Here is a 26,001-nt window from a genome sequence, read left to right on the forward strand (position 1 = left end):
CTCACTCTTTAAAACTAAACTAAAAACTATGATAATCAATTCAGACCTATCAGAATATTCACTACAAAACAACAAGACAAAATGAAAAAAAAAACCCACAAAACCATTAAGTGTTAGGATCTGGAGATGGTGGAAACCTGGAACTCCTGTGCATGGTTGGGGAGAATGTAAAGTGGTATGTCCTTTGTTTATAATCCTATGGAGGTTGCGTGAAAAATTACACATGGAACTACATATGATCCAACAATTATATGTCTAGGAATATACACAAATTAGTTGAAAACAAGAGCTGGAAATGTACTGATGCTGTCAGACCTCCTAGGACACAGTCAGAATTTGTGATTTTCTCATTGTTAGGATTTAGATATGAAGTATCCCTTAAAAGGATGATGTGTTGCATACTCTTGGGCAGCTAGTCAGTGAGAGGTGATTGGATCATGAGGGCTCCATTCTGACCAATAGATTCATTGGTTTGATTCATTACTGAATGGTCTATTGGGAGGTAAAGGAGAGTGTGGAGTGCAGAGGCTGATTATAGAAAGAGAATTGCTGAGGTCATGTCTTTGATTGGCTAGATCCTGTCCCTAGTTTCTTTCAGCTTCTGGATGCTTCAGGTAAGCAGCTCTGTTCTACCACACATTCTCTGCCATGTTGTTATGTCTCATCTCAGGCCAAAAGCAATGGCACCATCCAAGTATAGACTGAAACCTCTGAAACTATGAACTATTTTACCATCCGACCATGTCAGTGACTTTGTTGTTTATATCTTATTGTAGTAGATTATCTTGAATCCTCGTTTTTCTCTCCTACTCACACTGCCTTTTTGGTCGTTCAAGACCCAATCTGTACCTCACAAATGTGGGAAAAACCAGTCACCCCTTAGTCATATGTGAAGCAGTTAACTTTAAAGTGAATTTCTAGATAAGATTTATTTTTGGAACATTTATAGACTTTAATTGCTGCTCGGACTTTGCTATTCAGTAACAGAGCTAGTGAATATGGTCAGAGCAGTTCAGCAACATCTAAATGGAACACCTGTTTGTGACTTAGCACAAAACATACAAACTGATTGTTCCTCAGTGTATAGTGTGCCCCTGTTTCTTCCTTCCCCATGATAAGCCAGGGACACATTTTTGTCACCATTTGATAGGTGAGGAAACTGAGGCAAAACCTAAGTACTTTAATTTCCAAATTTATGAGACAAAGAAGAAATTCAGATCCATGTTTGTCTTCCAGGTTCTAGTTCTAAGGCAGCTTAAACAGTGGATGAACTTATCTCCTCTACATTAGGCTCCAGAGTCCACTTAAACATTAAGCTGGGGGGCCCTGAGTTCAAGCCTTCATACTAACATACAAACTAATAACCAGCTCTCTCTCTCTCTTTCTCTCTGTGAGTGTGTGTGTGTATGTGTGTGTGTGTGTGTGTGTGTGTATGATCCAGTTGTTTCCACTTTACACTGGAGGCTTTTTTGGAGGAATTTGCTGCATTATGAAATAGGAACTATGTGCTCTGTAGGTTGAGAGTTGTTCAGTTTCAACACAAATAAGCAGAATTTTTTTTGATTGGTCATGGGGCTTGAACTCTAGGCTTGAGCACTGCCCCTGAGCTCTTCAGCTCAAGGCTAGTGCTCTACCACTTGAGCTATGGCATCACTTCTGGTTTTCTGAGTGGCTATTGGAAATAAGAGTCTCACAGACTTTCCTGCTTGGGATGGCTTTGAACTGTGACCCTCAGATCTCAGCCTCCTGTGTAGGTAGGACTATAGCCGTGAGCCACCAGCACCTGGCTAAATAAGCAGAATTTATAAGCAATATGTTGCCTGTTCTGTAGCAATTAAGCTAATAAGTAGCTATCTACTTGTAAAGATGTAGTTGAAAAAGTTTTCTGTTCTTTTGCTTGGCTTTTCCCAGCATTCTTAAGCTAGTCAGCTCAAAGGAGTAAGGCCCCATTTCTAAAATAGTAGATTATAGCAAGCATTTTCTTTTGCTTTAGCATTCCGAGATGCCCTCCTTATCCTTAATAATGTGTGTTTTACTACTCAATTTTGATCATTACACAGTGTATATACATATACCACAACATCACACCATACCTTGTACCTATGTGCATTTGTTACATAGCAGTTTAAAAATCTAACTTAAGTCAGTACTGGTAACCACAAATGGGTTCTACAAGGAAATGGCCAGAAACACTTCCATTTATTAAAGTTTATTAGGTACAAAGAAATGAATCTACAGAGGGAGACATCAATAAATATAAAATACAGGTGAAACACAGGGAGTCACAGATGATACAAGGGAGGGATGTCAGCATGAGTTCATGGTCAAGGCTTAGGCTGTATACTCTGGAAGGAGCTCAGTGTACCAGCAGGAGCTCAGAGGGTTGTGGGGTCAGTGATGGGTCTGGAGGAGAGATGTGATGTTGGATTCCTGAGATTTCACCCTACTTGCCATATTTTGGTTTCTGCTTATTTCTTCCCTCTGTCCTCAGATAGTTTTGCTTTAATGTCTATCCCAGCAGTGCAGAACATGAACAAGGGAGGCAGTCTACCCCCAAACTGGAATTGCTATTGTGTAGAGTTGTCTTCACTGAGATGATTAAAGTGTGTATACTTATTCTATACCACTGAGAGGAAAGTGGAGTGGGTAGTGTTAGAATAAATTCTGGCCTTTTGGAGGACTTCCAGAAGCAATATAAATCAGGAACACAAAAGGCCTGTAGAAGGCCTTTCCCATTGATTTGGCTGTTACAATTTGGCCTGAGTCACCCCCACAGAGATGGAAACTTGATCCTGGCTGTTTCTCCTATCTGGGTCAAGGAAAAACTACAGCGATGTAGGACACTGCCTTAGTCCTTGTTCAGGACAACAAACAGCCAGGTGTCTGGAGTCACATTGGCTACATGCTTGTTCACCTTTCCTAGATGGCTTAGCTTGGGCCTGCTGGGCGTCAGCTGCGGGTGTGAGTGGGTTGTTCTGAGCTAGTGATTGTTCACTGCTCTCCCTCCCTGATTTCTTTTAATCTGTAGCTATTTTGAGCACAGCCCAGAGATCAGTCTGTTCCCTTCTATTTTCTCTCCTTTCTGTGTCACAGCTTCCCCACCATAATGGTTGGGGAACATTTAGGGTTAGACTGGAAATAGTCCCTTCCCTTGAGGCCCAAAGAAAGGGTGTGGTGAATAGTCCCTGCCTGAGCTGACCTTTCCCCACAGGCAGAGAAGCTTAATTCCCTGCACACTCCAACACATCCTGGGGGCCCAGCACAAGGCTGGGGGTGCTGCCAGGCCACTTTGCTTCTTCGGCTTAGAAAGGAACTCCATTTATCCTGCTATTCTTTAGGTTTCTAAAGAGTCAGATATGAGAGACACTATTTCATGAGATGTTTCCTTCTACACTTTCTTTTTTTTTTTTGGCCAGTCCTGGGCCTTGGACTCAGGGCCTGAGCACTGTCCCTGGCTTCTTCCCGCTCAAGGCTAGCACTCTGCCACTTGAGCCACAGCGCCGCTTCTGGCCGTTTTCTGTATATGTGGTGCTGGGGAATCGAACCTAGGGCCTCGTGTATCTGAGGCAGGCACTCTTGCCACTAGGCTATATCCCCAGCCCTACACTTTCTTTTTCAAGTCATATCCCATGGAAATCCTGCATTTGGGATGAAAAAATGGGGAGGGAGACTTCTGGAAGACAATCAGTAATTTACCACAATCACAGGTCATATATATTTGTTTACCTGAAAGGGAAAACAAATACTGAAATCTCATAAAGCCAAGTTTGCCAGGGTGGGACTGAGAACTTGGAGGGACAGGAGGATAGTGATGGAGACGTGGACACTAGGGGGTGTTGTAAACAGTTAAGAGCATTGGCTACTTGTACAACACTTCAGTTACAAAAAGGGGCCCTGTGGAAGGCATTGGAGGGACCAGGCCCACTCTTGCCTTTACGTTGCAATAATATTTACATTAGGCAGCAAGAAGTCATCCCTGTACTGTGAAATGGGAGTGAGACATGGCATCTCACTCGCTGGAGGCGGCGCGGCACGATTGGGGTGTGGGGGACACATTACTTCCTCTGAGCTGCATCATTTATAAGGCATTATTTGGTCTGATTTTGCAGTTGGTGTGATGAGAATATAAAGTCATGCCAATGAGAGCTTGTTGTGGATACTTATGACTTTGGGAGTACTTGTAACTAAGGATGCTCTAAAAATGGTTCATAATCTAGCAAGGGCCAGCCTGCAAGCGCATTTATAGTCACAGAATGGATACTATGGTGGTGGGGGCGCGGGAGACAAGGCTCAATGCACAAACAAAAAATGTCAAGAAGCTTTTAAAAAATGGAGAGGTGATGGTGATAGCCTATTAAAAATATGACTCAAAAGTTGTCTAAATGGCTAAATCTCATGCAAACCACATATTTACAATAAATAAGTGCTCTGGTCAGAGCCTGTATGTGGATTGAGTACAGCTAGTGATTGTTGGATTCTGACACATTTTCTTGGGGGTGCCCATCCCTGCTGCACGAAATCTGGGGACCTTGGCTTCATCCGTCTTCTCACCGGAGTGTTTTCAGAGATAGCTGTGAAAACATGGGAAGGTGTTAGTGGATAGGGTTGGAACACAGGCTAGGTGTGTGTGTGGGTGGGGAGGTGGCTGCAGCTTTTCCTCTTTCTTGCAAAGTCAGTAAGGTTGGAGACAAGGTCCCCTCATATGCAACCAATGAGCTGATTTTTATCCAGGGGATTGTGGGTAGAAAAAGAGATTAAGTGAGATAGAAAGCTGATGGTTATTTTTTTTTTTTCAAATTATGGGTTTTTCCATGTATGATCACGAGGAACCTTGATTCTACTCACCGTCAACTGTCAGCCCTTAAAACAATTTCAACAAGTGTCATTGGTCTATTTTCATGCATAAATGTAAATTACTTTGACCAATTTTATACTCTCCATTCACCATCCCTTCTAGTAGCCATCTAAGTCCCCAGGGACAGGACTTGTTTTACATTTCTGTCTTTTCCTATGTGTGTGTGTGTGTGTGTGTGTGTGTGTGTGTGTGTGTGTGTGTGTACTAAAGCTTGAACTCAGAACCTGTGTGCTGTCCCTTAGCTTTTTCTCTAAAAGCTGCAAGTTTACTACTTGAGCCACACTTCCACTTCCAGCTATTCTGTTACTTAATTGGAGGTAAGAGTTTCGTGGGGCAGTTGGGTACCAATGGCTCACATCTGTAATTCTGGCTACTCGGGAATCTGATATCTGCGGATCGCTCAAAGTCAACCTAGGAAGGAAAAATGGTAATATTCTTATCGCCAATTAATCACCAAAAAGTTGGAAGTGGAACTGACTCAAATGATAGCTCTATCACTTGCCTTGAGCAGAAAAGTTAGAGACAACACCCACTCTTGAATGTCCATGCTCTGAGTTGAAGCCCTAGGACAGGCACCAAAATCCCAGAACAAAAAAACAACACCATCCCTCCCTTCCGAAGCAGCCCCCAAGCTCCTCTCCCCCACCCCCCAAAAAAAAGAATCACATGGACTTCCCTGCCTGGGCTGTTCTTGAACCATGATCCTCAGATCCCAGCCTCCTGAATAGCTAGGATTTGAGTGTGAGCCACCAACGTTCCAGATGGTTCAGTTTCTCAAAAGTGTATATTGTTGAAAGGGATTTCACTGTAGTATTTGGCATCTTAGTTAATTTTACTGAGTTTATTGAGCTTCTTGGATGTTTGTGTTCATGCTTCTCATAAATTTTTGGAAAATTTGCAGCTACTATTTCGTCATATGTATTTTATCATATGTATTTCTACTTCTTTCCTCTCCTTTTGGAAATTCCATAAGAAATATGAATTTCTTTCTGTTTGTTTTGTTGGTGTTTCTGTCTCTACTGCTACTTCCATCTCATTGGTATTTCATTTTCTTGGCTTTTTTCATAACCTCCCTTAGTTCTTTGAACATCTTTAAGATAGTTGATATAAAGCCTTTGTTAGTTTCCATCTTTTTCAGAGATAATTTTTGTTGATGCTTTTTCCCCTTTGAATGGGTTATACTTTTCCATTTCCTTGTATGATTCATGATTTTTGGTTGAAAACTCTATATTTGAACCAAATAATGCAATAACACTGGAAAATTGGATTCTCCTCTTTTCCAGGGGTTTGCTGGGCCTTTTTGATGATCATTTTTATTTTATTCTTTGATTTTTATGGGTTATCTCTATGCCAGGAATCAGCCTGAGGTGTGAACCTGAGATCTCAGGTGTTTTCTGAGCCTGTGCCTTTCTCTGGGCCTATATAACAATCTAACGTCCCTCATATATGAAGTGACCTTCAAATAATCTCCTCTTTAATGTCTGGCTCTTACAAACAGAAACAGAAAAGAAAAATGAAGGAAAGAAAAAAATTCTCTAGATGTCCCATCAGCCAAGAAGGGAGGGGCTTGTAGCATAGGAGTCGACACAACAATGCCCCTCTGGGTTTTTTGTTTTGTTTTGTTTTTGCCAGTCTTGGGGCTTGAACTCAGAGCCTGAGCACTGTCCCTGGATTCTTTTTGCTCAAGGCTAGCACTCTACCACTTGAGCCACAGCACCACTTCTGGCTTTTTCCATATATGTGGTGCTGAGGAATCAAACCCAGGGCTTCATGTATACGAGGTGGGCACTTTCCCTCTAGGCCATATTCCCATCCCCACCTCTGGGTTTTTAGCTGTGTTTCTTGATTAGAAGTAGCTATCAGATCTCCAATGTTTCCAGTGCATTTTTTCCTGTTGCTTTTTATTTATTCATTTTTTTCATGTCAGTAATGAGTTTGAACTCATGAACTCTCCTGCTCTTGCTTGGCTTTTTCACTCAAGGATGGCACTCTAACAATTGAATCACACCTTTATTTCTGGCTTTTTGCGGGTTAATTGGAGATAAGTGTCTCATGGGCTTTTCTGCCTGTTCTGGCTTCAAACAATGATCCTCAGAGCTCAGCTTCCAGAGTAGCTAGTATTACAAGTGTGAGCCATCAGCCCCAGCTTTGTTTTTTGATATAATTTTATTAATCCCATCTTAGATTCTGTAAGCTCTACACACACTTCTCCAGAACACATGCAGAGTGGCCTGGCAAGGGGCTAAGGATAGAGAAGTAGGAGTTGTTGAAATTAATACAGTGAATTATAATTTCTTTAAGGTTCTGCTGGACAACTCGAGCTTTTAGTAGACTTCAGAAATCCAAGATTGCTCTGTCAAACAGATTTTTCCAGCACACTTATTGTTTAGATAGGGAAACAGGTTCCTGCTACCTTTTCCTCTTTCATCCTCAAAGAATACATTGTTAACAATTTTGCATATCTCTTTCCTCTCTTCCTTCTGTAGAAACACTTTGATTATACTTCCATACCCAGTTCTGAACATACAAATATCTGAGAAAGTTTAGTGCAATCCTTGGCTGGACAGTGTTTATCCACTAGAGAAAGTACTCCTTACCACAGGACTGTCCTAGCTTTCAGGAATCTAACCCATTCCTTCAAAGATCACTTTCTTTGATGTTCCATAGAGCTGTGGAATTGCTCAGAACTCAGTTTCACAACTCTGAAACAGGAGGCAGGCAGGATAGGACTGAAAATTCTTTGTAAACGTAAGGTTTACTCTTTTTTGATTAGGAAGAAATATGTGTTCTTTGTAGAGGTAAGTTCACCTTTCCTGAGTCATTCTGTGGTGCACAGGGGAAAGCAGAGGTTTCTGCTGTTTGTTCCCACTGACTGGTCCTGTTGGAAGATAATCCCTAGGGCTTTATTCTCTTCCTGGCCTCTCTCCCTGACAGCCTCTACTCCTCCATTCTCTCACAAACTGTGGCCCCAGCTATAGTTCCCTCTATGTTACTGGCAAAGGATGGGTGTGAGACACCCCAATTTCCTTTTACTCATCTCGTTTTCTTTTCTTTCAATTTGCACATATTAGTTATACTGAGAGGTTGCATTATGGTATTCTTACAGTGTACCCCATCAAAGTCTCCTTTCCCCTTTCCTTTAACCTCCCCTCCTCATATTAAAACAGTGTTATTATGTTTCAGTGTTCTATTTTCATACATGTACACATGTAGTTCACCTATGCTTATCCTCCATATCCTCCCTTTCCTTTCACACTCTTGTCTTTCTTCTGGGATCCACTCTCAAACAGAACCCGTTTTCCATTTCTGGCTGAGTATGTGTTTTCAAGGAAATCAAGGATATTAAAGACTTCATCACATACAGTGTGAGAAGTCACTTCTGCCCAGTTTAGGAAACATATTTGTTGCCTCAGGTGCAAGGACATTTCTTCAGACTCTTATTCCACAAGCACTTTCCTTCCCAGCTTTGCCAATTGCAAATTAAATCTGGCCAAAATTACTTATAGTATTGATGGAGGAAAGATCAAGAAGGCTACTAAAAGAAACCATGCATTTTACACATGAGAGGACACGGAATTACGTCACTTGAATGTCCCAGGGATTTTTTCTCAGTTTTCTCTGACCATCATAACCAGAGAAGATCTGGGATAATACAGGTGATTATTACAGAATAAGTTTAAGAGGTTCTGTATGTGATGATAATTCCGGGGAAAACCACCTTCTGCTATGGATTTTGAAATTGTGGGTGCTTCATTCTAGCTTGAAACATAGGCACACTAAATGGCTTTCCTGAGGCTAAGGAATCTAAAAAAAAATGTCAAGCTGTTAAGGACAAAGCTCTAAACATTTCTTTGCTTCCTGTAGAGAATTCTAAGCTTTATGTTCAGAGACATGTTACCTGAGAATTTCTGCCTTTGATGTCATCAGAGCTCTGCCCAGCTGCCTCAGCCTGGAGCCAGGGACCAGGTGTGCGGCCTGAGAGAAACAAAACACAATCTCAACATCTATTGGCTCAAGAGCCTGCTGTGTGTACCACTCATTCAGAAGATACCAGCAAAGGAACCCAACAACGTGAGCTCATCCACCTGACACCTTCGGGATGCTGGCCCTAGACCATGCATTTCTACTGGACTTGTATGTCACAGGCAACAGACAGAGAAGAGTCACATCCAGTCTCCCATGAGAACACAGTGAGAGGGCATGAATGCACATTAGAGCGACTGACTGACACATCCCTGATACCTGGTCACACTCATCTGACAGTCACCCATCATGAGCAAAACAAAAGATACCTCTTTGTTGGTAGACTGGGCTTCCCTTCCATTAGGGATCCAACCCACTGTCTAAGATACATTGTGCTTCCCTGTTGCACAAGTTATGTGTGAGTATATCCTCACAGTTAAGAATTCAACAAATACAGAAGATGAAAGTAAACACTCAAAATGCAGCTTCTCTGACAGTCTCTCTCCCTAATCTCAATTTCCTACCCCAGGATCATGACAACTAAAAGTCCAGGATTAATTTCTCCAGAATTTTCTTTTTGACATGGATCTGAAGCAGTGGGATGCTGCAAGACAGCTTGGAAAGGAGTGTGTTCAACAGTATCAAATCCAGAGTAGCCAAGAAACCTTGGAGCAGAGTCCTACCTGCTGCCCAACACCAAGGCAGGAACACATACCCTCCCACTAGCAATATGTTTTCTTTCTATGATTTCTGCACTCTCAGGACGTCTAATGCTTTAGAAAATATTTTATAGTCATTTATATTTAAATAGTTGACGAAGAGGTTTCAACGAAACATGTCAGTTAATGTATGCAATGCATTCTGATCAGTGTTACCCCTCCCACCATTCGCGCATCCCCTCAAGTTATGGAGTTCCATTTTCACAAATGTTCATGGAGTAGTATGTTGGTACCTGTGCACCTTTTCTCTCTCCATTAGATTTTTTTTTAATGACATGACACACTGTGTCATTAATTACTGCAGTATTTGGTGGAGAAATGCCACTATTTGTGGAAATAAGGATGAATTGTTTTACTTTAAATGAAAATACGTAGGAGTGGCATGCCACTTCACGCTCATTAGAATGGCTATGATAAAATTAAACTAAGTTTAAAAATAAACTTGGAAATAACAAGTATTGATTTGGTATGGGGAAATTGTAACCTTTGTGTAAAATATGAGAATTACTATGAAAAACAGTATTGTGGTTCCTCAAACAATTAAAAATAGTATTAACATGAAAAAAAATAGAACTATCACATGACTATCTATATGTATATCTACATATCCAAAAGAATTAAAAGCAGGGTCTGTGCCCTCATCTTCATTTTTCTCAATTGCTAAAATGTAGTAACAACTCAAATGTCCAGAAACAGAATGAGTGGATAAATGAAACATGATACATAAATGAAACATGATACATATAATGAGTATTACTCAGCCTCAAAAAGGAAAAAAAAGTGTGTGTGTGTGCCCATGAGTGCTGGGACTTGAACTCAGGGCCTTTTGCTCTTGCTTGCCTTTTTACTTCTAGACTGTCACTCTACCACTTGAGCCATACATCCACTTCTAGATTTTTGCTGATTTATTGGAGAAAAGAGTCTCATGGGTTTTTCTGCCTTGGGTGGCTTTGAACTGAGATCCTTAGATCTTAGCTTCCTGAGTAGCTAGGATTACAGGCTTGAGCCACCTGTGCTTGGATCAAAAAGGGAAGAAATTCTCATGCATTAACTTTGAGGGTATTAAGTTAAGTGAAATAATCCAGCAACGAAAAGCAAATAGTATAAGAGGTATTTAGAGTGTTCAAAAATTATAGAGACTGAAAATAAAATGGTGTTAGGCCTGGTGGCTCACATCTGTAATCCTAGCTACTCAGTAAGCTAATCAGGAGAATTTCAACTTGAGGCTAGCAGGCAAAAACGTTTTGAGACCCTATCTCAATGGAAAAATGCTGGGGTGTGACGATCATCCCAGCTACTGCAGAAAGCACAAATGGGCAGATGACTGTCCAGGCCAGCCTGGATATATAAAGCAAGACCCTATTTTAAAAATAACCAGAGCAAAAAAGGTGTGGATCAAGTGGTAAAGTTTCTGTCTAACAAATTGAAAGCTTTGAGTTCAAACCTCAGTACCACTAAAAAGGAATACAAAAACAGTAAGAACAATGGTTGCCAAGAAACAGGGGAGAGGACAATATGTTGCTATTATTTAATGGTTACAGCAATTTGAGTTTTGCAAGATGAAAAGCATTCTACCGTTTGTCTGCACAGCAGTGCAATTGTACTTCCTGGCACTGTGCATTAAAGTAATTTATAAGAGTAAATTAAGTTTTTGTGCTTTTTTTTAAAGAAAAAATAGCCATGGAAAACATGTTTGACAGCAGCTACTTTTTTCCTTTGACTATGATAAAGATGGCCAGGCTGGGAATGCAGATTATAATGTCCTGCTTACGTGTCTGTCTCTCCTTCCATCTCTCACCATAATATGACCTGCAAGGCCATGTGAGGTACTCACAAATTATAATCTCTCGTTGGGGGCAAGTATTTGATATCATGATGATTCCACTCTTTCTGCTGTCATGTTCCCAAATACTTGGGACCTATGTATTTTCCCCCAAAGATTTCCTCCCACACGGCTTCTTCTCACTTTCTTTTTATTGTGATAAACATATGCAACATAAAGCTCAGCACTAGTGACATTTACCACATTTACAATGCATCACCATCTAATACTATCCAGGTTCAAAACATTTTCATCATCTTTAAAATAGAATTCCATCCCCATTAGCAGTCAGTCCCCATTCTCTCTGGCAATCACTAACCCCTCTGTTTCTATAGAAGACTCATCTATTTTTATTATTTATTTATTCATTCACTCTTTTATTTATTTATGAGAGAAATGCAAATAAAAACAACATTGAGATTCCATCTTACCCCGGTAAGAATGTCATATATCAAGAAAACTAACAATAACAATTGTTGGAGGGGATGTGGCCAAAAGGGAACCCTACTTCATTGTTGGTGGGAATGTAAACTGGTTCAGCCACTATGGCAAGCAGTATGGAGATTCCTCAGAAGGCTAAATATAGAACTCCCCTATGACCCAGCAGCCCCACTTTTGGGTATCTATCCAAAAGACCACAAACAAATTCACAGTAAAGCCACCAGCATAACAGTGTTCATCGCAGCGCAATTTGTCATAGCTAGAATCTGGAACCAACCCAGATGCCCCTCAGTAGACGAATGGATCAGGAAAATGTGGTAGATATACACAATGGAATTTTATGCCTCTATCAGAAAGAATGACATTGCCCCATTTGTAAGGAAATGGAAGGACTTGGAAAAAATTATACTAAGTGAAGTGAGCCAGACCCAAAGAAACATGGACTCTATGGTCTCCCTTATTGGGAGTAATTAGTACAGGTTTACGCAAGTTACAGCAGAGGATCACAAGAGCCCAATAGCTATACCCTTATGAACACATAAGATGATGCTAAGTGAAATTATGGAAACAATTGTTATATCACAGTTGTAATTACTTTCAACGTACCATGTGTATCTGTAGCATCTATTATAGATGATGTTCTTGTATCACCTTCCTGTGGTTGTACCTACGCTATCTCTGTAACATTATCTGAGTATATTGGAAACCATGTATACTGGTATTAGAACTAGGAAATTGAGAGGGAATACCAAAATTGAGAGACTCAGGGTAAAAAAAGAAAAACAACTACAAAAGCAATACTTGCAAAACTGTTTGGTCTAAGTGAATGGAACACCTCATGGGGGAAAGGGAAAGGGGGTGGGGGGAGGGGGGTATGAGGGACGAGGTAACAAACAGTACAGGTAATGTATCCAATGCCTAATGTATGAAACTGTAACCTCTCTGTACATCAGTTTGATAATGAAAATTTGAAAAAAAAATAGAATTCCATCCCCATTAGCAGTCACTCCCCATTCTCCCTGGCAATCACTAACCCCTCTGTTTCTATAGAAGACTCATCTATTTTTATTGTTTATTTATTCATTCATTCTTTTATTTATTTAAGAGAGGTTGAATTGGGAATCTTTATTAGACTGACTGTGAGTGGACTCATGTCCCAAAGAACTCACAGACGATTCATCTATTTTATAAAAATGAAATCATACAGTATGCCCTTTTATATTGTTGAACCATATCCAATGGTATGATCATAACACTTTTTTAAACTGGTGCTAATACTGGGGCTTGAACTTACTGGGTGCTATCCCTTAGCTTTTTCATTTAAGGCTGGTGCTCTACCACTTGAGCCATACTTCAAAAAAACCACTTCTGGAATTTTGCTGGTTAATTGTTGTTCACTGCCTGGCCTGGCTTCAAATTATGAACTTCAGATCTCAGCCTCCTGAGTAGCCAGAATTACAGATGTGAGCCACCAGAAGCTGGCTTCATAGAACATTTAAAAAATCCATCTATCAGTTGTTTCCATCCTTTGACTATTGTGAATTTTACTGCTATGGATATCTGAACACTAGTTTAAACTTCCTTTCCTGGCTCTGTACCTGATGGATCAAACTGTAGTTGCCATCTACAATTTCCCCCCAAAGCCCATGTGTTGAAGGAGTGATCTCCAGTCTATGGTGGTAATTGGAGGTAGAACCTTTAAGAGATGAGCCTCTTGGGAGGCTTTAGGTTCTTGGATGTAACGTCAAAGGAGAGGGAGAGACTCTTGTCTATTTCCTTCTCTCTTTGGGTCCACCTTGGCTCCACTGTGCACTCTCTTCCATGCTATACTGTATCTTCTTAGGCCCAAAGCAGTGGGATCAATAATCATGGACTTAAACCTCTCAAAGTGTCAGCCAAAATAAGTTGATTACCTTTTAAAGATGATTCAAAGATTTAAGTTGACAAGGCAATGATTCTGAAGGAAGTTTTGGGGTGGAGGAGAAGGAAGAGAAGGAGGAGGAATAATTCCTGAAGCAGCAAATTTCCCTTCTTTCTCTGTCTCTGGTTTGGGTGGCCCTACTACTTGAGACATTTCTCTTTCTAAGCAGATTAACTTGAGCATGTTTGTTATAGTACTGGAAAGCTCACTAAAGCAGCTCATTTGGCTAATCTATGCTTAAATTATGAAGTGACCTAACATTTTTTCTTCTTTATTGTCAAAGTGAAGTACAGAGGGGTTACAGTTTCCTATGTAAGGCAAGTACATTTCTTATCCAACTTGTTACTTCCTCCCTCATTTCCCCCCTTCCCCCTCCCCATTCCCCTGCCCCCCCCCCCATGAGTTGTACAGTTGGTTTACACCAATTTTTTTTTTTTTTTGGCCAGTCCTGGGCCTTGGACTCAGGGTCTGAGCACTGTCCCTGGCTTCTTTTTGCTCAAGGCTAGCACTCTGCCACTTGAGCCACAGCGCCACTTCTGGCCGTTTTCTGTATACATGGTGCTGGGGAATCAAACCCAGGGCTTCATGTATACAAGGCAAGCACTCTTGCCACTAGGCCATATCCCTAGCCCCTTACACCAAATGTTTTGTAAACATTGTTTTTGCAATGGTTTGTCTTTTTATCCTTTGTCTCTCAATTTGGGTATTCCTTTTCCCTTCCCCAGTTCCAATAAACGTATGTACAGTATCCAGGGTACTAAGATCAGATACAGTGATAGCAGGGGTAAAACCACGGGAAGGGAATATGAGAGAGAAAAAGGGTATAGTTTCACATGGCATGTTGAAAATAATTACAATAATGATATACCACTTGTTTCCATAACTTGGAGTTCATTTCGCTTAGCATCATCTTATGTGTTCATATGGGCATAGCTATTGTGATCTTCTGCTATGACTATCCTAGATATGTACTAATTATTCCCTATGAGGGAAACCATAGAGTCCACGTTTCTTTGGGTCTGTCTCACTTCACTTAGTATGATGTTTTCCAAATCCTTCCATTTCCTTATGAATGGGGCAATGCCATTCTTTCTGATAGAGGCATAGAATTCCATTGTGTATATGTACCACATTTTCCTGATCCACTCATCTACTGAGGGACATCTGGGTGGGTTCCATATTTTAGCAATGACAAATTGTGCATGATGAACATAGTTGTGCTGGTAGTGACCTAACATTTTAAAAAATATTTTAAAAACTAAACAAAATAATACCATCAAGAAAAAAAAGACAAAACCTGCAGAGCAGAGACAGTGAATATAGTTGCTGAAAGAGCCAAACATTAGGGTATTTGTGGGGTGTGTGTGTGTGTATGTGTGTGTGTGTGTGTGACTGTAATTTTAATTTTTTTAAACATTGAACAGCAGGAGGTTACTTTTGGTGTAAGCACTGATATGAACAGAGACTAGAGGAACCCAAGATAAATTGTGTCCAATTGTGCCCCGTTCAGCTAGCTGTGTGGGGTGGTGGGGTAGATATTTTCTTTTATTCTCAGTCACTGTGGATGGATTGAGGAAATCTGTTTGGGCTCAATACCTAAGCTCTATCATCCAAAAAGACCACGATCCCTGAAGCATCCCTCTGCTACCCATGCATTCACCAACCTGACACTTATAGAGCCTGAATGGCCTTAGCCAAGTCAGTATCTTATACCCCTGAGGCACATTGGAGACTTAAACTATCATAGGTCTGAGCTGTTGTCAGCCTGGATGCTTCCCAGCCATGTTGGAGCATGACCTCTCTAAGCCTTTGGGTTCCCAACTTCTGCCCCTACAGCCATGTAGGCAGAGACAATCATAGACAATCACACATCACAGTTTATTTCTCACAAGTCTACCTCAGGAGGCACGTGGTGGGGGCTTGGTGAGGGAAGCTGTTTCTCACATACTGCAGCCTCTGGTGCTCATAGGGTACCTGAGGCACCATAGGAAATTCCTATGCATTTTCTGGCCTGATCAAGAATGCAGTGCTCGGCATACACAGTATCTGTCCCTTCCCATGATTGGGTTTTGTTGTCTATTGGAATCGTAAGGGGTACAGGATTTCTAGGGTCCTCTTCCTTTCCATCGATGTCATTTCAGATCAGTGATATTTACACACAGTCCTTTCTATTGTCATGCTGATGCACTTTTGCCTTGAGCAGAGCAGGCACAGCTACTAGACTCCTTGGAAGCTGAGTCTGGCAGAAGGTACTTCACCAGGTCCCTTTGGAAGGACAGGCCCCATTGGGGCCTGCCCTAGACACATGGTTTTCCATTTGAGAACAGAAGTAGATGGGACTGGGAGCGCCACTTTGGTAATGAAGAGGGAACACACCCAAAGCTTACCCCACGTTGCCAGCTTTGCCCCTTCTGCCCTACCTGACCAGCCCAGCACTGCACAGGAAGTGGCTCATGACAAGTACTGCATAGCATCACTGTGTGATAAACCCCCAAACATTCATGTTCCTTTGGCCTTCCTCTATTTTTGCCTCAAGGGGAAGGCTGGCCAGACTCCTCCTTTGTTCTTCAGGATAGATAGGTAAGTCAAGTTAGGGCCTGTCTTGGAGCCTGAACACAGGATTGAAATCAGGAGGAGGCTGGCTCCCTCGGGGCTGTGATTCTCAGTCGTGACTGTTCATTGGAATCACTTGGCAGTTTTCAGAAATACTGACATCTGAGTCCCACCCTGGATATTCCAATTAGATGCATCCTGGCCTTCTGGACATTTGACAGGTTCTAGGCCATTCTAATGTGTAGTCAAGGTTGAGAACCACTAGCCTAAGGACATTTTTCTATTTCATGATTTATGAGAATTGAGGAAGTCTCCTGGGTGAGGGGTGGGGGCTGGGGAATTCTGAGTGGGGGGAAAAGGGGAATCCAGGTTCTCCTATGATTATTCAAAGTACTTATATATCATTTCCTTGTTTGGGGGTATGTTTAGTCCCCCAGTAAAAGACCCATTAAAAAGGAGGAAAGCATAGTACATTTAGTCATCCAATAGCCCTGGAGTTCTACCAAAAAAACCCCAAACAACAACAACAACAACAACAAATCCAACAACAAACCTCCAAACAATTCCTTAGTTAGCAAGACAAATAAATGATCTGGAATTTCCAGAAGTACACACAGCACTGCATCCTCACAGTAGGAGAGTACAATCATATTATCCTTTACGCTAGAGTGGGGGAACAGGCAGCCCTCAGGTCACACGAGGCCCAGAAAATCATGCTTCTTGTTGGCTGTCCTCAGCCCTTTGCTTATATTGATAATTTTGTATGGCCCAGGAATAATGTTATAAATATCCAAAGGGCCCTAGGGAGAAACAAGATTCCCCACCCTTGCTATGCAGTTTGTATGTCTGAAGAGTCAGGAAAAGCCAGGACCCTTGTGAAGGTGGTACTTACTTCTAGTGAGCTTGCTGGGGTAAATCTTCTGGCATGGTTTGTACTCATCTGGAGGGGGAAAGTCTTCCACAGAATGGAACGTGAATTTAGACTCGAAGTCATCTGTACATGTGGGAAATGGCAAAGTGTACTCAGGTTACTGTTGCTACCCAAGTGTGATCGTTTTCAGGAGCACGCAGGTTACACTGACCGAATATACTGTTTTCTGTTTGCTTGCTTGGTATAAAGGTTTTAGTGGCAGTGCTATTTCCCCTAATATATCCATTCACCCTTTTAGTTTTATCAGAATTTATAGTCATTCCCTATAACCCACTCAAACTCACTCCAACCACCATCTTAAGGAGGCTGCTGAAGGGACAGGCAAAGGCCCAGAGTCAGGAGGAGGGGTCCAGCAGCCTGAGGTACATGCTGAGCTCCCTTGGTTAGGAGGGCCTTGTGGGGAGGGAGAGGTGGCAAAAAGAGTTCTCACCTTGGCTGGTGGGGAGGAACACAGCCTGTGTCCAGCGTGGGACTTGGGTTCCCCAAAGTGAAGGGGTCCTGCCATAAGCTCCTAGTGGAGGAGGGGAGAAGCCATGTGGCCATTTCCTGGGCTTACTCCCTGCGTTGTCCTCTAGGCCTGGTGTCTGGCAGCAGCTCAGTAGCTCAGCATACAGAAAGCATGCAGAGGTTCTCTTTCTTTGTATGTGTGTGCGGCTACTGGGTTTGAACTAAGGGCATAGGTGCTATCCCTTACATTTTTTTTTTCCCTAGGGATATATGATGGTCTTCTACCATCTGAGCCACAGCTCCCTTTCCAGCTTTTTGGTGGTTGATTAAAGAGCCTCACAATCTTTTTTACCCAGGCTGGCTTTGAACCATGATCCTCAGATCTCAGCCTCCTAAGTAGCTAGGATTACTAGTGGCTCACCACCGGTGCTCACCTGGCTGCAGAGGTTTTATGGTCATATTTGACCCTACATAGCTTTCCTTCCCACTTCCATGTTTTGTTCTAATTCTTCCCATTTGTTGAGCCTCCCACTCATTCTTTCTTACCCAAGTCACTCTTTTCTTGGACTAATCTCTCCATGGACACACACACACACATAAACACACACATACATACACTCATGACACATGGACACACATATAGACACGCACAGTTTCAACACTGGGCAGGTCCCTTTGTGTTCCCTTCCTCTAATCTGAATCAGAAGGCTAAAGAATAAATCCCCAAACTACTTAGAAGGTATTGAGAGAAACGCTATTTCACAGACCCTGTAAGCTGTTCTGCACTTGGGTACATTGAAAATTATACAGCTTGAAATGACAGTGTGGTGTGCTGCCTACTCCTTAGAGGCCAGGGGAGTTCACTTTCCTCCTTGGCAGGCAGCCCACTAGAAAGTGTTCACCTCACTTACCCATGATGTGCAGACTTCCGTTTCGCAGTTGGCCTGCAGGTTGCTGGCTTGTGGTCCAGGCTGGGGCCTGCTGGCTCTTGCTTGAGAGCTCTGTGGTAGGTGATCTTGCAGGGGGCGCTGGGGGTGGGTTTAGCTTCCCTCCACTGGCCCCTTCCAGACAAGATGATGGGACATTCAGATACAGGGCTGGGAAAGTGGATGCTATAACTCTATGTGTGTGGTTTATTTGTTTAAACTTTTCGATTTAAATAATAAATAAGCGAGCACAACAGCCCCTGTTGGATCTAGTTTGTTTGGGATTGCATTACAGTTCTCCCATTGGGATAAATAACACAGCCTCTCAGTGCCTCAGTTTCCTCATCTGTAGAATGGGAATAGTACTAGCACACTCAACTGGGGTCGTTGAGATGATTAAAGGAATTATGCCAGGTGGAGTGTAGTAAGTGCTCAGTAAACCTTAGCTGTCATGACAAATACCAACACTGATAACTATCACAATCAGATGGTATAATCCTAAAAAAGGAACATACTGAAGAGCTGTAGGAGTGGGAAGGGCAATATATTGGTTAGGGCCCAATGAGAGGCCAGCAGAAGAAGCAACAAGAATATGTTTTTATGCTGGGTTCGATTCCCACTGGCTCTCTATTGCAAACCCATTTTCCCTTCCAGTCAGTAAACCCTTTGCCTCCACCAGGGTCCAACTCAAATCTATCCTCTTTCCTCCACGTTTCCTGGGTTTCTTAGGAAAGATGCTTCCCCTCTCCTCTGTCCATGTTTTTTGTTTTCTGTCAGACTTTCTTTGTAATCCATAAACCATTGTCATGACACTTCAGTACAGCTCTGCCACTGCTGCCCAGCTCCTCAGTGGCTGTGCCAGCATCCTCTGCCACTTGCTATGATGGAACTCCCACTACTGTTAACTGGGAATGATGCTCACAGTTATAGCCTCTTCCTCTCCCTCAAACCTGGGGTTAAGCAGAGCTACCTTCATTTTGTCATGGGCTAAGTCTCACATTCAAGGGCACAAAGAGGCCAGAGAAGCATGTCTCTGGACGAGTGTTCTGTGTCTGGAGCAGGTGGGGGTACCCCTGCTGCAGGGCTGGGTCTCATGGCTTGTGCTTCAAGATCATCTGATCCCCTCCCAGCATCTACCCATTTTCCCTCTCCTGTAGAGTGTCCCCCACCCCCATTCTGGTTTTCCTTTCCTAGGTTACAGAATCCAAGGGCTCTGATTGCCCCTGTGAGCAGACTGAAGGAGCCAAGGTCTGAATAGATGCCTCCTTTCCTTTGGGTGAGCAGCTGGGCTTCTTCATGGGAAGGAGAGGAAAGAAAATATGTTGTGGACCTGTGTTTGTATGCACAGATGAATGGGTGTTTGAGTGTCTGCCTGTGTTCACAAGCATGCCTGCATGTGTGAATATCTGGTGGTAGTCTCCATTGGGAAACAGTGCCAAGGGTGCATGAAGTCACCCCATTGCAGGAACTAGGAAAACAGGTCTTGAGCTGTGTTCCACCATTCATACCCTATCTGCTCTGTATGTGAAGGAACTGCTTTAATTCTTCAGCTCCAAATACATGCAAGTCTGCCAGAGAACTGCCAAAAGGCAGAATATGAGTCTACTGATAGACATAAAAATTCTTCATGGGAGCTAGTCACAGGCAAAGACTAAACCTGAGTCTTAGTCTGAGAAAAGATGCATTCACTAGCCTTGTACTTCAGAGTGGGAAAGTTGATTATAAGAATAAACAACCCTTATCTTGTTCTCACTGTTGCTAGACTCTGTTCTGAGTAACACACACACAAGAACACAATATTCTATGGGGGGGAGGGGTGGTGGCTAGAAACTATTGCTGTCCCCATTTTACAGATGAGAAGCACAGAGTGGCTAAATGGCTGCTCAGGGTCATACAGCTAGTAATGACCATCCCATGGTTCTCTGCATGAACTTGTACATCTCTCCCAGCCCTCTTCACCCCTGGTTTCCATCTCTAAAGAGCTCCAACAATAAAGTCGTATTGAAGAAACAAATGTCACTGTGTTCTTCTAAGATACTGAATATCTCCGGTCTAAAACAAAATCCTAAGGCCTGATACATTCCAAGATGCTGCAAGACTTAGTAGAGCCCCACTAGCTGCTTTACCTGGGCCTCGGCCAAGTCTCTTCTTCTGCAGGAGCATCTGAGACCCGGGAGGGACTGGAGGAGCTGACAGGGCCTGGATGCCAGCCTTCTGAGCCTGGGCCTGGAAAGTGGGTGACTTAGGGGGCAGGGGAGGAGGGGTTTCACAGCTATTATTAGAACCTGGCACAGGGGGTGTGGGCAAAGGTGCCCTGGGGGAGCAGGAAGCGTACAAGGGGAGTGTGGGTGGCAGGGGTGGTGGGGGTGGTGGGGGTGGTGGCGCAGTAGGCTCCTGCATCTCTTGGGCTGGGCTGACAGGTTCCGAATTGAGCCCAGGATATCCGCAAGGTGGAAGAAGAGGGAGAGGAGGAGGGATGGGCGGGAGGGGCAAGGGGGCTAGCTGGGGCTTTGAAGCTTTGTCGCTGAGCACTGAGGCAGGTGGCAGCAGAGGTGGAGTTGGGGGAAGTGGGGGAGGTGGCGGAGGTGTACAGGTAAGAGGGGTTGCAACAACTGGGGGATTCCCTTTGATTACTGGGACAGGTGGGGACACAAGTGAGGCTTTGATGGGGGAGGAAGGAGGTAAAGGTGGAGGTGGGGGTGGAGGAGGAGGAGGTGGTGTGGGAGGCGGTGGGGCTGGCACGCTGGGGCGAGGGGGGCCCATCCTGGCAGTGCCCTGCGCCTCTGAGGCATTGCCTAGCCTGGGAGATGCAGGGGGGTTAGGCTGGCTGCTGATGGCCTTGATGGGAAGCCTGGGAGAAGGTGCCCGGGAGCCAGGGCCTGGCCCTGTCTTGCCACCTGGAAATGAAACACACTCTGGTTTAGTTTTGCAGTTACTCAAGGAGAAGCCTTGGTATGTAGGTGGCACTCGTGACACTTAGGCCTGAAGGCAGCCAGCTCTATGGTAGACAGATTCTTCTGCACTGTCCCCAGGCCCAGGTGAGGTACTCCTTACACAGCAGAACCAGCTGCCCTATCCCCAAGGTTACTCCCAGCATCCAAAGAACTCTTCCAAAAGCTCATGATAAATGTATAAATTGGCTCCATTTAAATGCAATACTTTACAAACACTGGATTCCCACCAGAGCACAAATGGCTGCAGTAGATCACAAAAAATGAGATCGGACAGATCTTCTCATTAAGTGGAATAGTTCATTTCTCCATCTTGGACACAGAGCTGTTCTTGTCATTTGTTTTTGCCAAGAGAATGTCAAAGGAAATAACACTATGTGGGAGATATACATAGCTAAGAGGATTACAGTCTGATCCTGGTGCCCAGAGAAAAACTTGAGACCTTATTTGAAAAATAACTGAAATCAAAAAGGGCTAAAAATGTGGCTCAAGTGGTAGAAGGCCCACATAGCACACATGAGGTTCAGAGTTCAAACATTAGTTCTGCCTACCTCCTTCCCCCAAAGGAAGATTCCTCAAGAACAATGCTATGCTTTGGGAAAGTTCTGGTTTAGTGCTGTGTTGCTGTGGCTATGGTTGAAGTGTGAGTCTCTCATTGTATCTGTGGCTATGCAGCTGCTTCCACAATTATGAGAATTAAAAAAAGACTACAGGGTAGCTGGTTTGAATTTTTCCTTACCTGCTGCATCCCTCTGACCTGTTGGTCGCAGCACAGGAAAACCTCCAGCAAAGAGATCTCCCAGGGCTGGGGGGGTACTTCCTCCTCGGGCATTTGTAGAATTTGTAGAGCCTCCTTCTTTACTGGTTCCTTTTGAACCTTCAGAGAGAAGAAGCAAACAGATGAGATGCATGCACAAAGCTGAGTGAGCCATTCTCCCTCCCGACTATGTGTAACATTGCCATTGGCAGTCTTCAATTGTCCCCCTCCAATGTCACTGTTCCACTCAATGTCTTTCTCATGCGCTTTCTGCCATGGCACCCTGCCTAAGTCTTTCTGCTGCCTTCTCCTTTCCCATCCAAAGGCTGTCCATGTGTGGCCAACCAACCTGAAAAGTGACCAAAGGGACCTGATGACTGCCATTGGGTGAGTGTCAACAGGGGAACGAATGGCTGTTTGCAAATCAGAATACCCAAACATGGTAAATATATAGTCTTATCCAACTGACATTGGGAAGACTAGATGAAGAATTCAATCAGTCATACAGTTCTTATCCACAGAGCATTGATTAAAAGCCACAAGCAGGCTTGTGACTTCGGCTTCAGAATTTTCCTTCCTGTCTTCCAGCTGTCAGGCCCTGAGCCTTTCATGTTTCCCTGAACTTATTCGTGGTGGAACAGAATGGCCAAGAGCCTGGAAGTCACTACCTCAACAATTCCATGTATATGTGGTTACTAACTGAAAAAAGTGAGAAGATATAAAGCTTGAACAAGAATTCTAAGCAAGCCGGGGACCGGTGGCTCTCACCTGTAATACTCAGGGGGCTAACATCTGAGGGTCACAGCTCAAAGACAGCCAGTAGACAAATCCAGGAGACCCTTAGCATCACTTAGCATCAATTAACCAACCAAAAGTCAAATGTAGAGGTGTAGCTCAAGTGGTGGAGCACTAGTCTTGAGCAATAAATCTAAGGGCAGAGGGGAGGAGGAGGAGGAGGAGGAGGAGGAGGGGGAGGGGGAGGTGGGGGGAGGGGGAGGGGGAGGGGGAGGGGGAGGAGGAGGGGAGGGGGAGGGGGAGGGGGAGGGGGAGGAGGAGGAGGAGGAGGGGGAAGAGGCGGGGGAGGAAGAGGAGGAGGAGGCTGGGGAGGGGGAGGAGGAGGGGGAGGAGGGGGAGGAAGTGGGGGAGGGGGAGGAGGAGGAGGAGGAGGAGGAGGAGGAGGAGGAGGAGGAGGAGGAGGAGGAGGAGGAGGAGACCAAAACCTACAAACCTAAACAAAAGCAAACCACAAAACAAGCAAAAATAAACCCAACAAACAAGCAGAATTCCAGGCAAATATTTACAATCTGAGCTAATATTCAGGAAGAAATTAGGAAATAGTGCCCACTGGTGGAAGAAAATGGACAGATCATTCTGAGTATTTTGCTTACCTCTTTTTTGTTTTGTTTTGTTTATTTATTTATTTTTTGAGGCAGGGTGTCACTATGAAGCTAACTTTAATTTACAATCCTCCTACCTCAGCCTCTCAAGTGCTGAGATTACAGATGTGTACAACTATGCCCAGCTTAATCTGAATATGGACGTCCATTATTTACTCATTGGAGTGATTAGGGCAGTGGGATTCCAACAAAATGTATTAACCTGTTAGCTGAGCTAAAGTGATTATACAGTGACTCTAACCAGAACAAACTTATTATAATCCATGTTGAAAGTATTTCTTTAAAAACTACCTATCTTTGTGTATCAACATTTGTAATTACAGATATAAATTAGGTTTTAAGAACTTTGAGACTTACTATCATGTAAAACATTGCAAAATATATGAAAATACTTCAACCCTATACATTACTAACTAGCTGAACATATATTATTTAAACTTACATTCTTTTTTTGTAATTTATTTATTAATTAAACAAATTTTTTTGACAAGGTGTTGTGCAAAAAGGGTACAGTTACATAGTAGGACAGTGTGGTGTACATTTCTTGTGATATCTTACACCATGTTTTTCTTTCCCTTCCCTAGGTGAGGTAGACATATATACAATACACAATGTACCAAGAACATATACAGTAGCCATGTGGCCTACACCCAAGAAAATTCGCCTAGGGCTTTAAATGTAATGTCGACATTAGACAATATGTCGACAGTTAAACTTACATTCTTAACCAAATTTAAAAGAGCAGAGAAGGACTTATTATTCCCCATTTGACAGATGAGAAAACTGAGCCTGAAAGAAGATCCCTAGAGGTGCACATCAGTAGTATACTATATGCTTGTCCTCCTTCCCTCCCTCCCTCCCTCTCTCCTTCTTTACTCTTTCTTCCTCTTTCTCTTTTCCTTCCTTCCATTCTTTCTTTCTGTCTTCCTCTCGTTCTCCCTCCCTCCTCTCTCCTTGCCTCCCTTCCTTTATCTTTTCTTTTCCTTTCTTTCTTTCTTTCTTTCTTTCTTTCTTTCTTTCTTTCTTTCTTTCTTTCTTTCTTTCTGTCTGTCTTTCTTTCTGTTTCTCTTTCTCTCTCTCTCCTTTTTTCTATCATGGTCTGGAAGACAGAAGTCTGTCATGATGATTCTATAATGTATAATTCTGAACAATTTTTTTCCTTGTGAAAATAAAAGAAAACCTTTTCCCTTTCTTTACTTTAAAAACATTTGGTAGTACTGGGAATTGAATTTACAGGCTCAAGCTTGCAAGGGAGGTGGCCCTACCACTTGAGCCACAGAGGGTCTTGTGATTTTGTTCAGGCTAGCCTCTACAGGCATCTATCCTGCTTCCTCTACCTCCCAAGTAGCTAGGATTACAGGCATGAATCATCATAACCGGTATTGTGTGTGTGTGTGTGTGTGTGTGTGTGTGTGTGTGTGTGTGTGTGTGCGCATACGTGTGTGGTAGTCCTGGGGCTTGAACTCAAGGCCTAGGTGCTGTCCCTGAGCTTTTTTGCTCAAGGGTAGTGCTTTACTAGTTGAGCCACAGTTTCATGTCTAGGTTTTTTGGTGGTTAATTCGAAGTAAGAGTCTCAGGGGTTTTCCTGTCCAAGCTGGCTTTGAACCTTGATCTTCAGATCTCAGCCTCCTGAATAGCTAGGATTATAAGAGTGAGCCATCAATCAGCATCCAGCTTCTGCTTGCTTTTTTTTTTTTTTTTTTTTTGGCCAGTCTTGGCTACTGAGCACTGTCCCTGGCTTCCTTTTGCTCAAGGCTAGCACCCTACCATTTGAGCCACAGCACTACTTCCAGTTTTTTTCTGTTTATATGGTTCTGAGGAATTGAACCCAGGGCTTCATGCATGCTAGGCAAGCACTCTACCGTTAAACCACATTTCCAGGGGCTGGGGATGTGGCCAAGTGGCAAGAGAGCTTGCCTCGTATACATGAGGCCCTGGGTTCGATTCCCCAGCACCACATATACAGAAAACGGCCAGAAGTGGCGCTGTGGCTCAAGTGGCAAAGTGCTAGCCTTGAGCAAAAGGAAGCCAGGGACAGTGCTCAGGCCACCTTTCCAGGCCCTTCAACTTGCTTTTGAGAGAGCATTTTGCTAATTTTTCCCTGGGCTGATCTTGAGCCACAATAGTGCATCTCAAATAGCTGAGATTATAGATATTACCACAACACCTAGCCTCTGAGACCTTTATCATCTATCATTAAGTTTGGGACTATGTTGACATGGGTAGCTGATCTTTAAATGTTACCCCATAGGGGATACACAATATGGTAGAGCCATATAAAGAAATTATATGAAAAAGGACTGGAGTACTCAGACATG

General features: G+C 43.2%; 1 protein-coding gene across 4 annotated transcripts in view; it reads right to left on the reverse strand.

Moving 5' to 3' along the window:
* Window positions 1-2,193: 2,193 nt before the first annotated feature.
* Window positions 2,194-26,001, reverse strand: part of Wipf3 (WAS/WASL interacting protein family member 3) — an 82,872-nt gene continuing 59,064 nt past the window's right edge. For 3 of the 4 annotated variants that reach the window (XM_048339602.1, XM_048339603.1, XM_048339601.1), the window contains 7 exons: window positions 22,269-22,406; window positions 20,705-21,475; window positions 18,564-18,713; window positions 17,167-17,268; window positions 8,754-8,830; window positions 3,608-4,571; window positions 2,194-3,397 (listed from right to left, as the gene is read on the reverse strand). In XM_048339602.1, coding sequence (XP_048195559.1) covers window positions 4,548-4,571; window positions 8,754-8,830; window positions 17,167-17,268; window positions 18,564-18,713; window positions 20,705-21,475; window positions 22,269-22,406 — 1,262 coding nt within the window. In that variant the 3' untranslated portion in view covers window positions 2,194-3,397; window positions 3,608-4,547. The other variant, XM_048339604.1, reaches the window with a different exon arrangement.

The sequence above is a fragment of the Perognathus longimembris genome, chromosome 2, assembly GCF_023159225.1.
Source record: "Perognathus longimembris pacificus isolate PPM17 chromosome 2, ASM2315922v1, whole genome shotgun sequence".
NCBI lineage: Eukaryota > Metazoa > Chordata > Mammalia > Rodentia > Heteromyidae > Perognathus > Perognathus longimembris.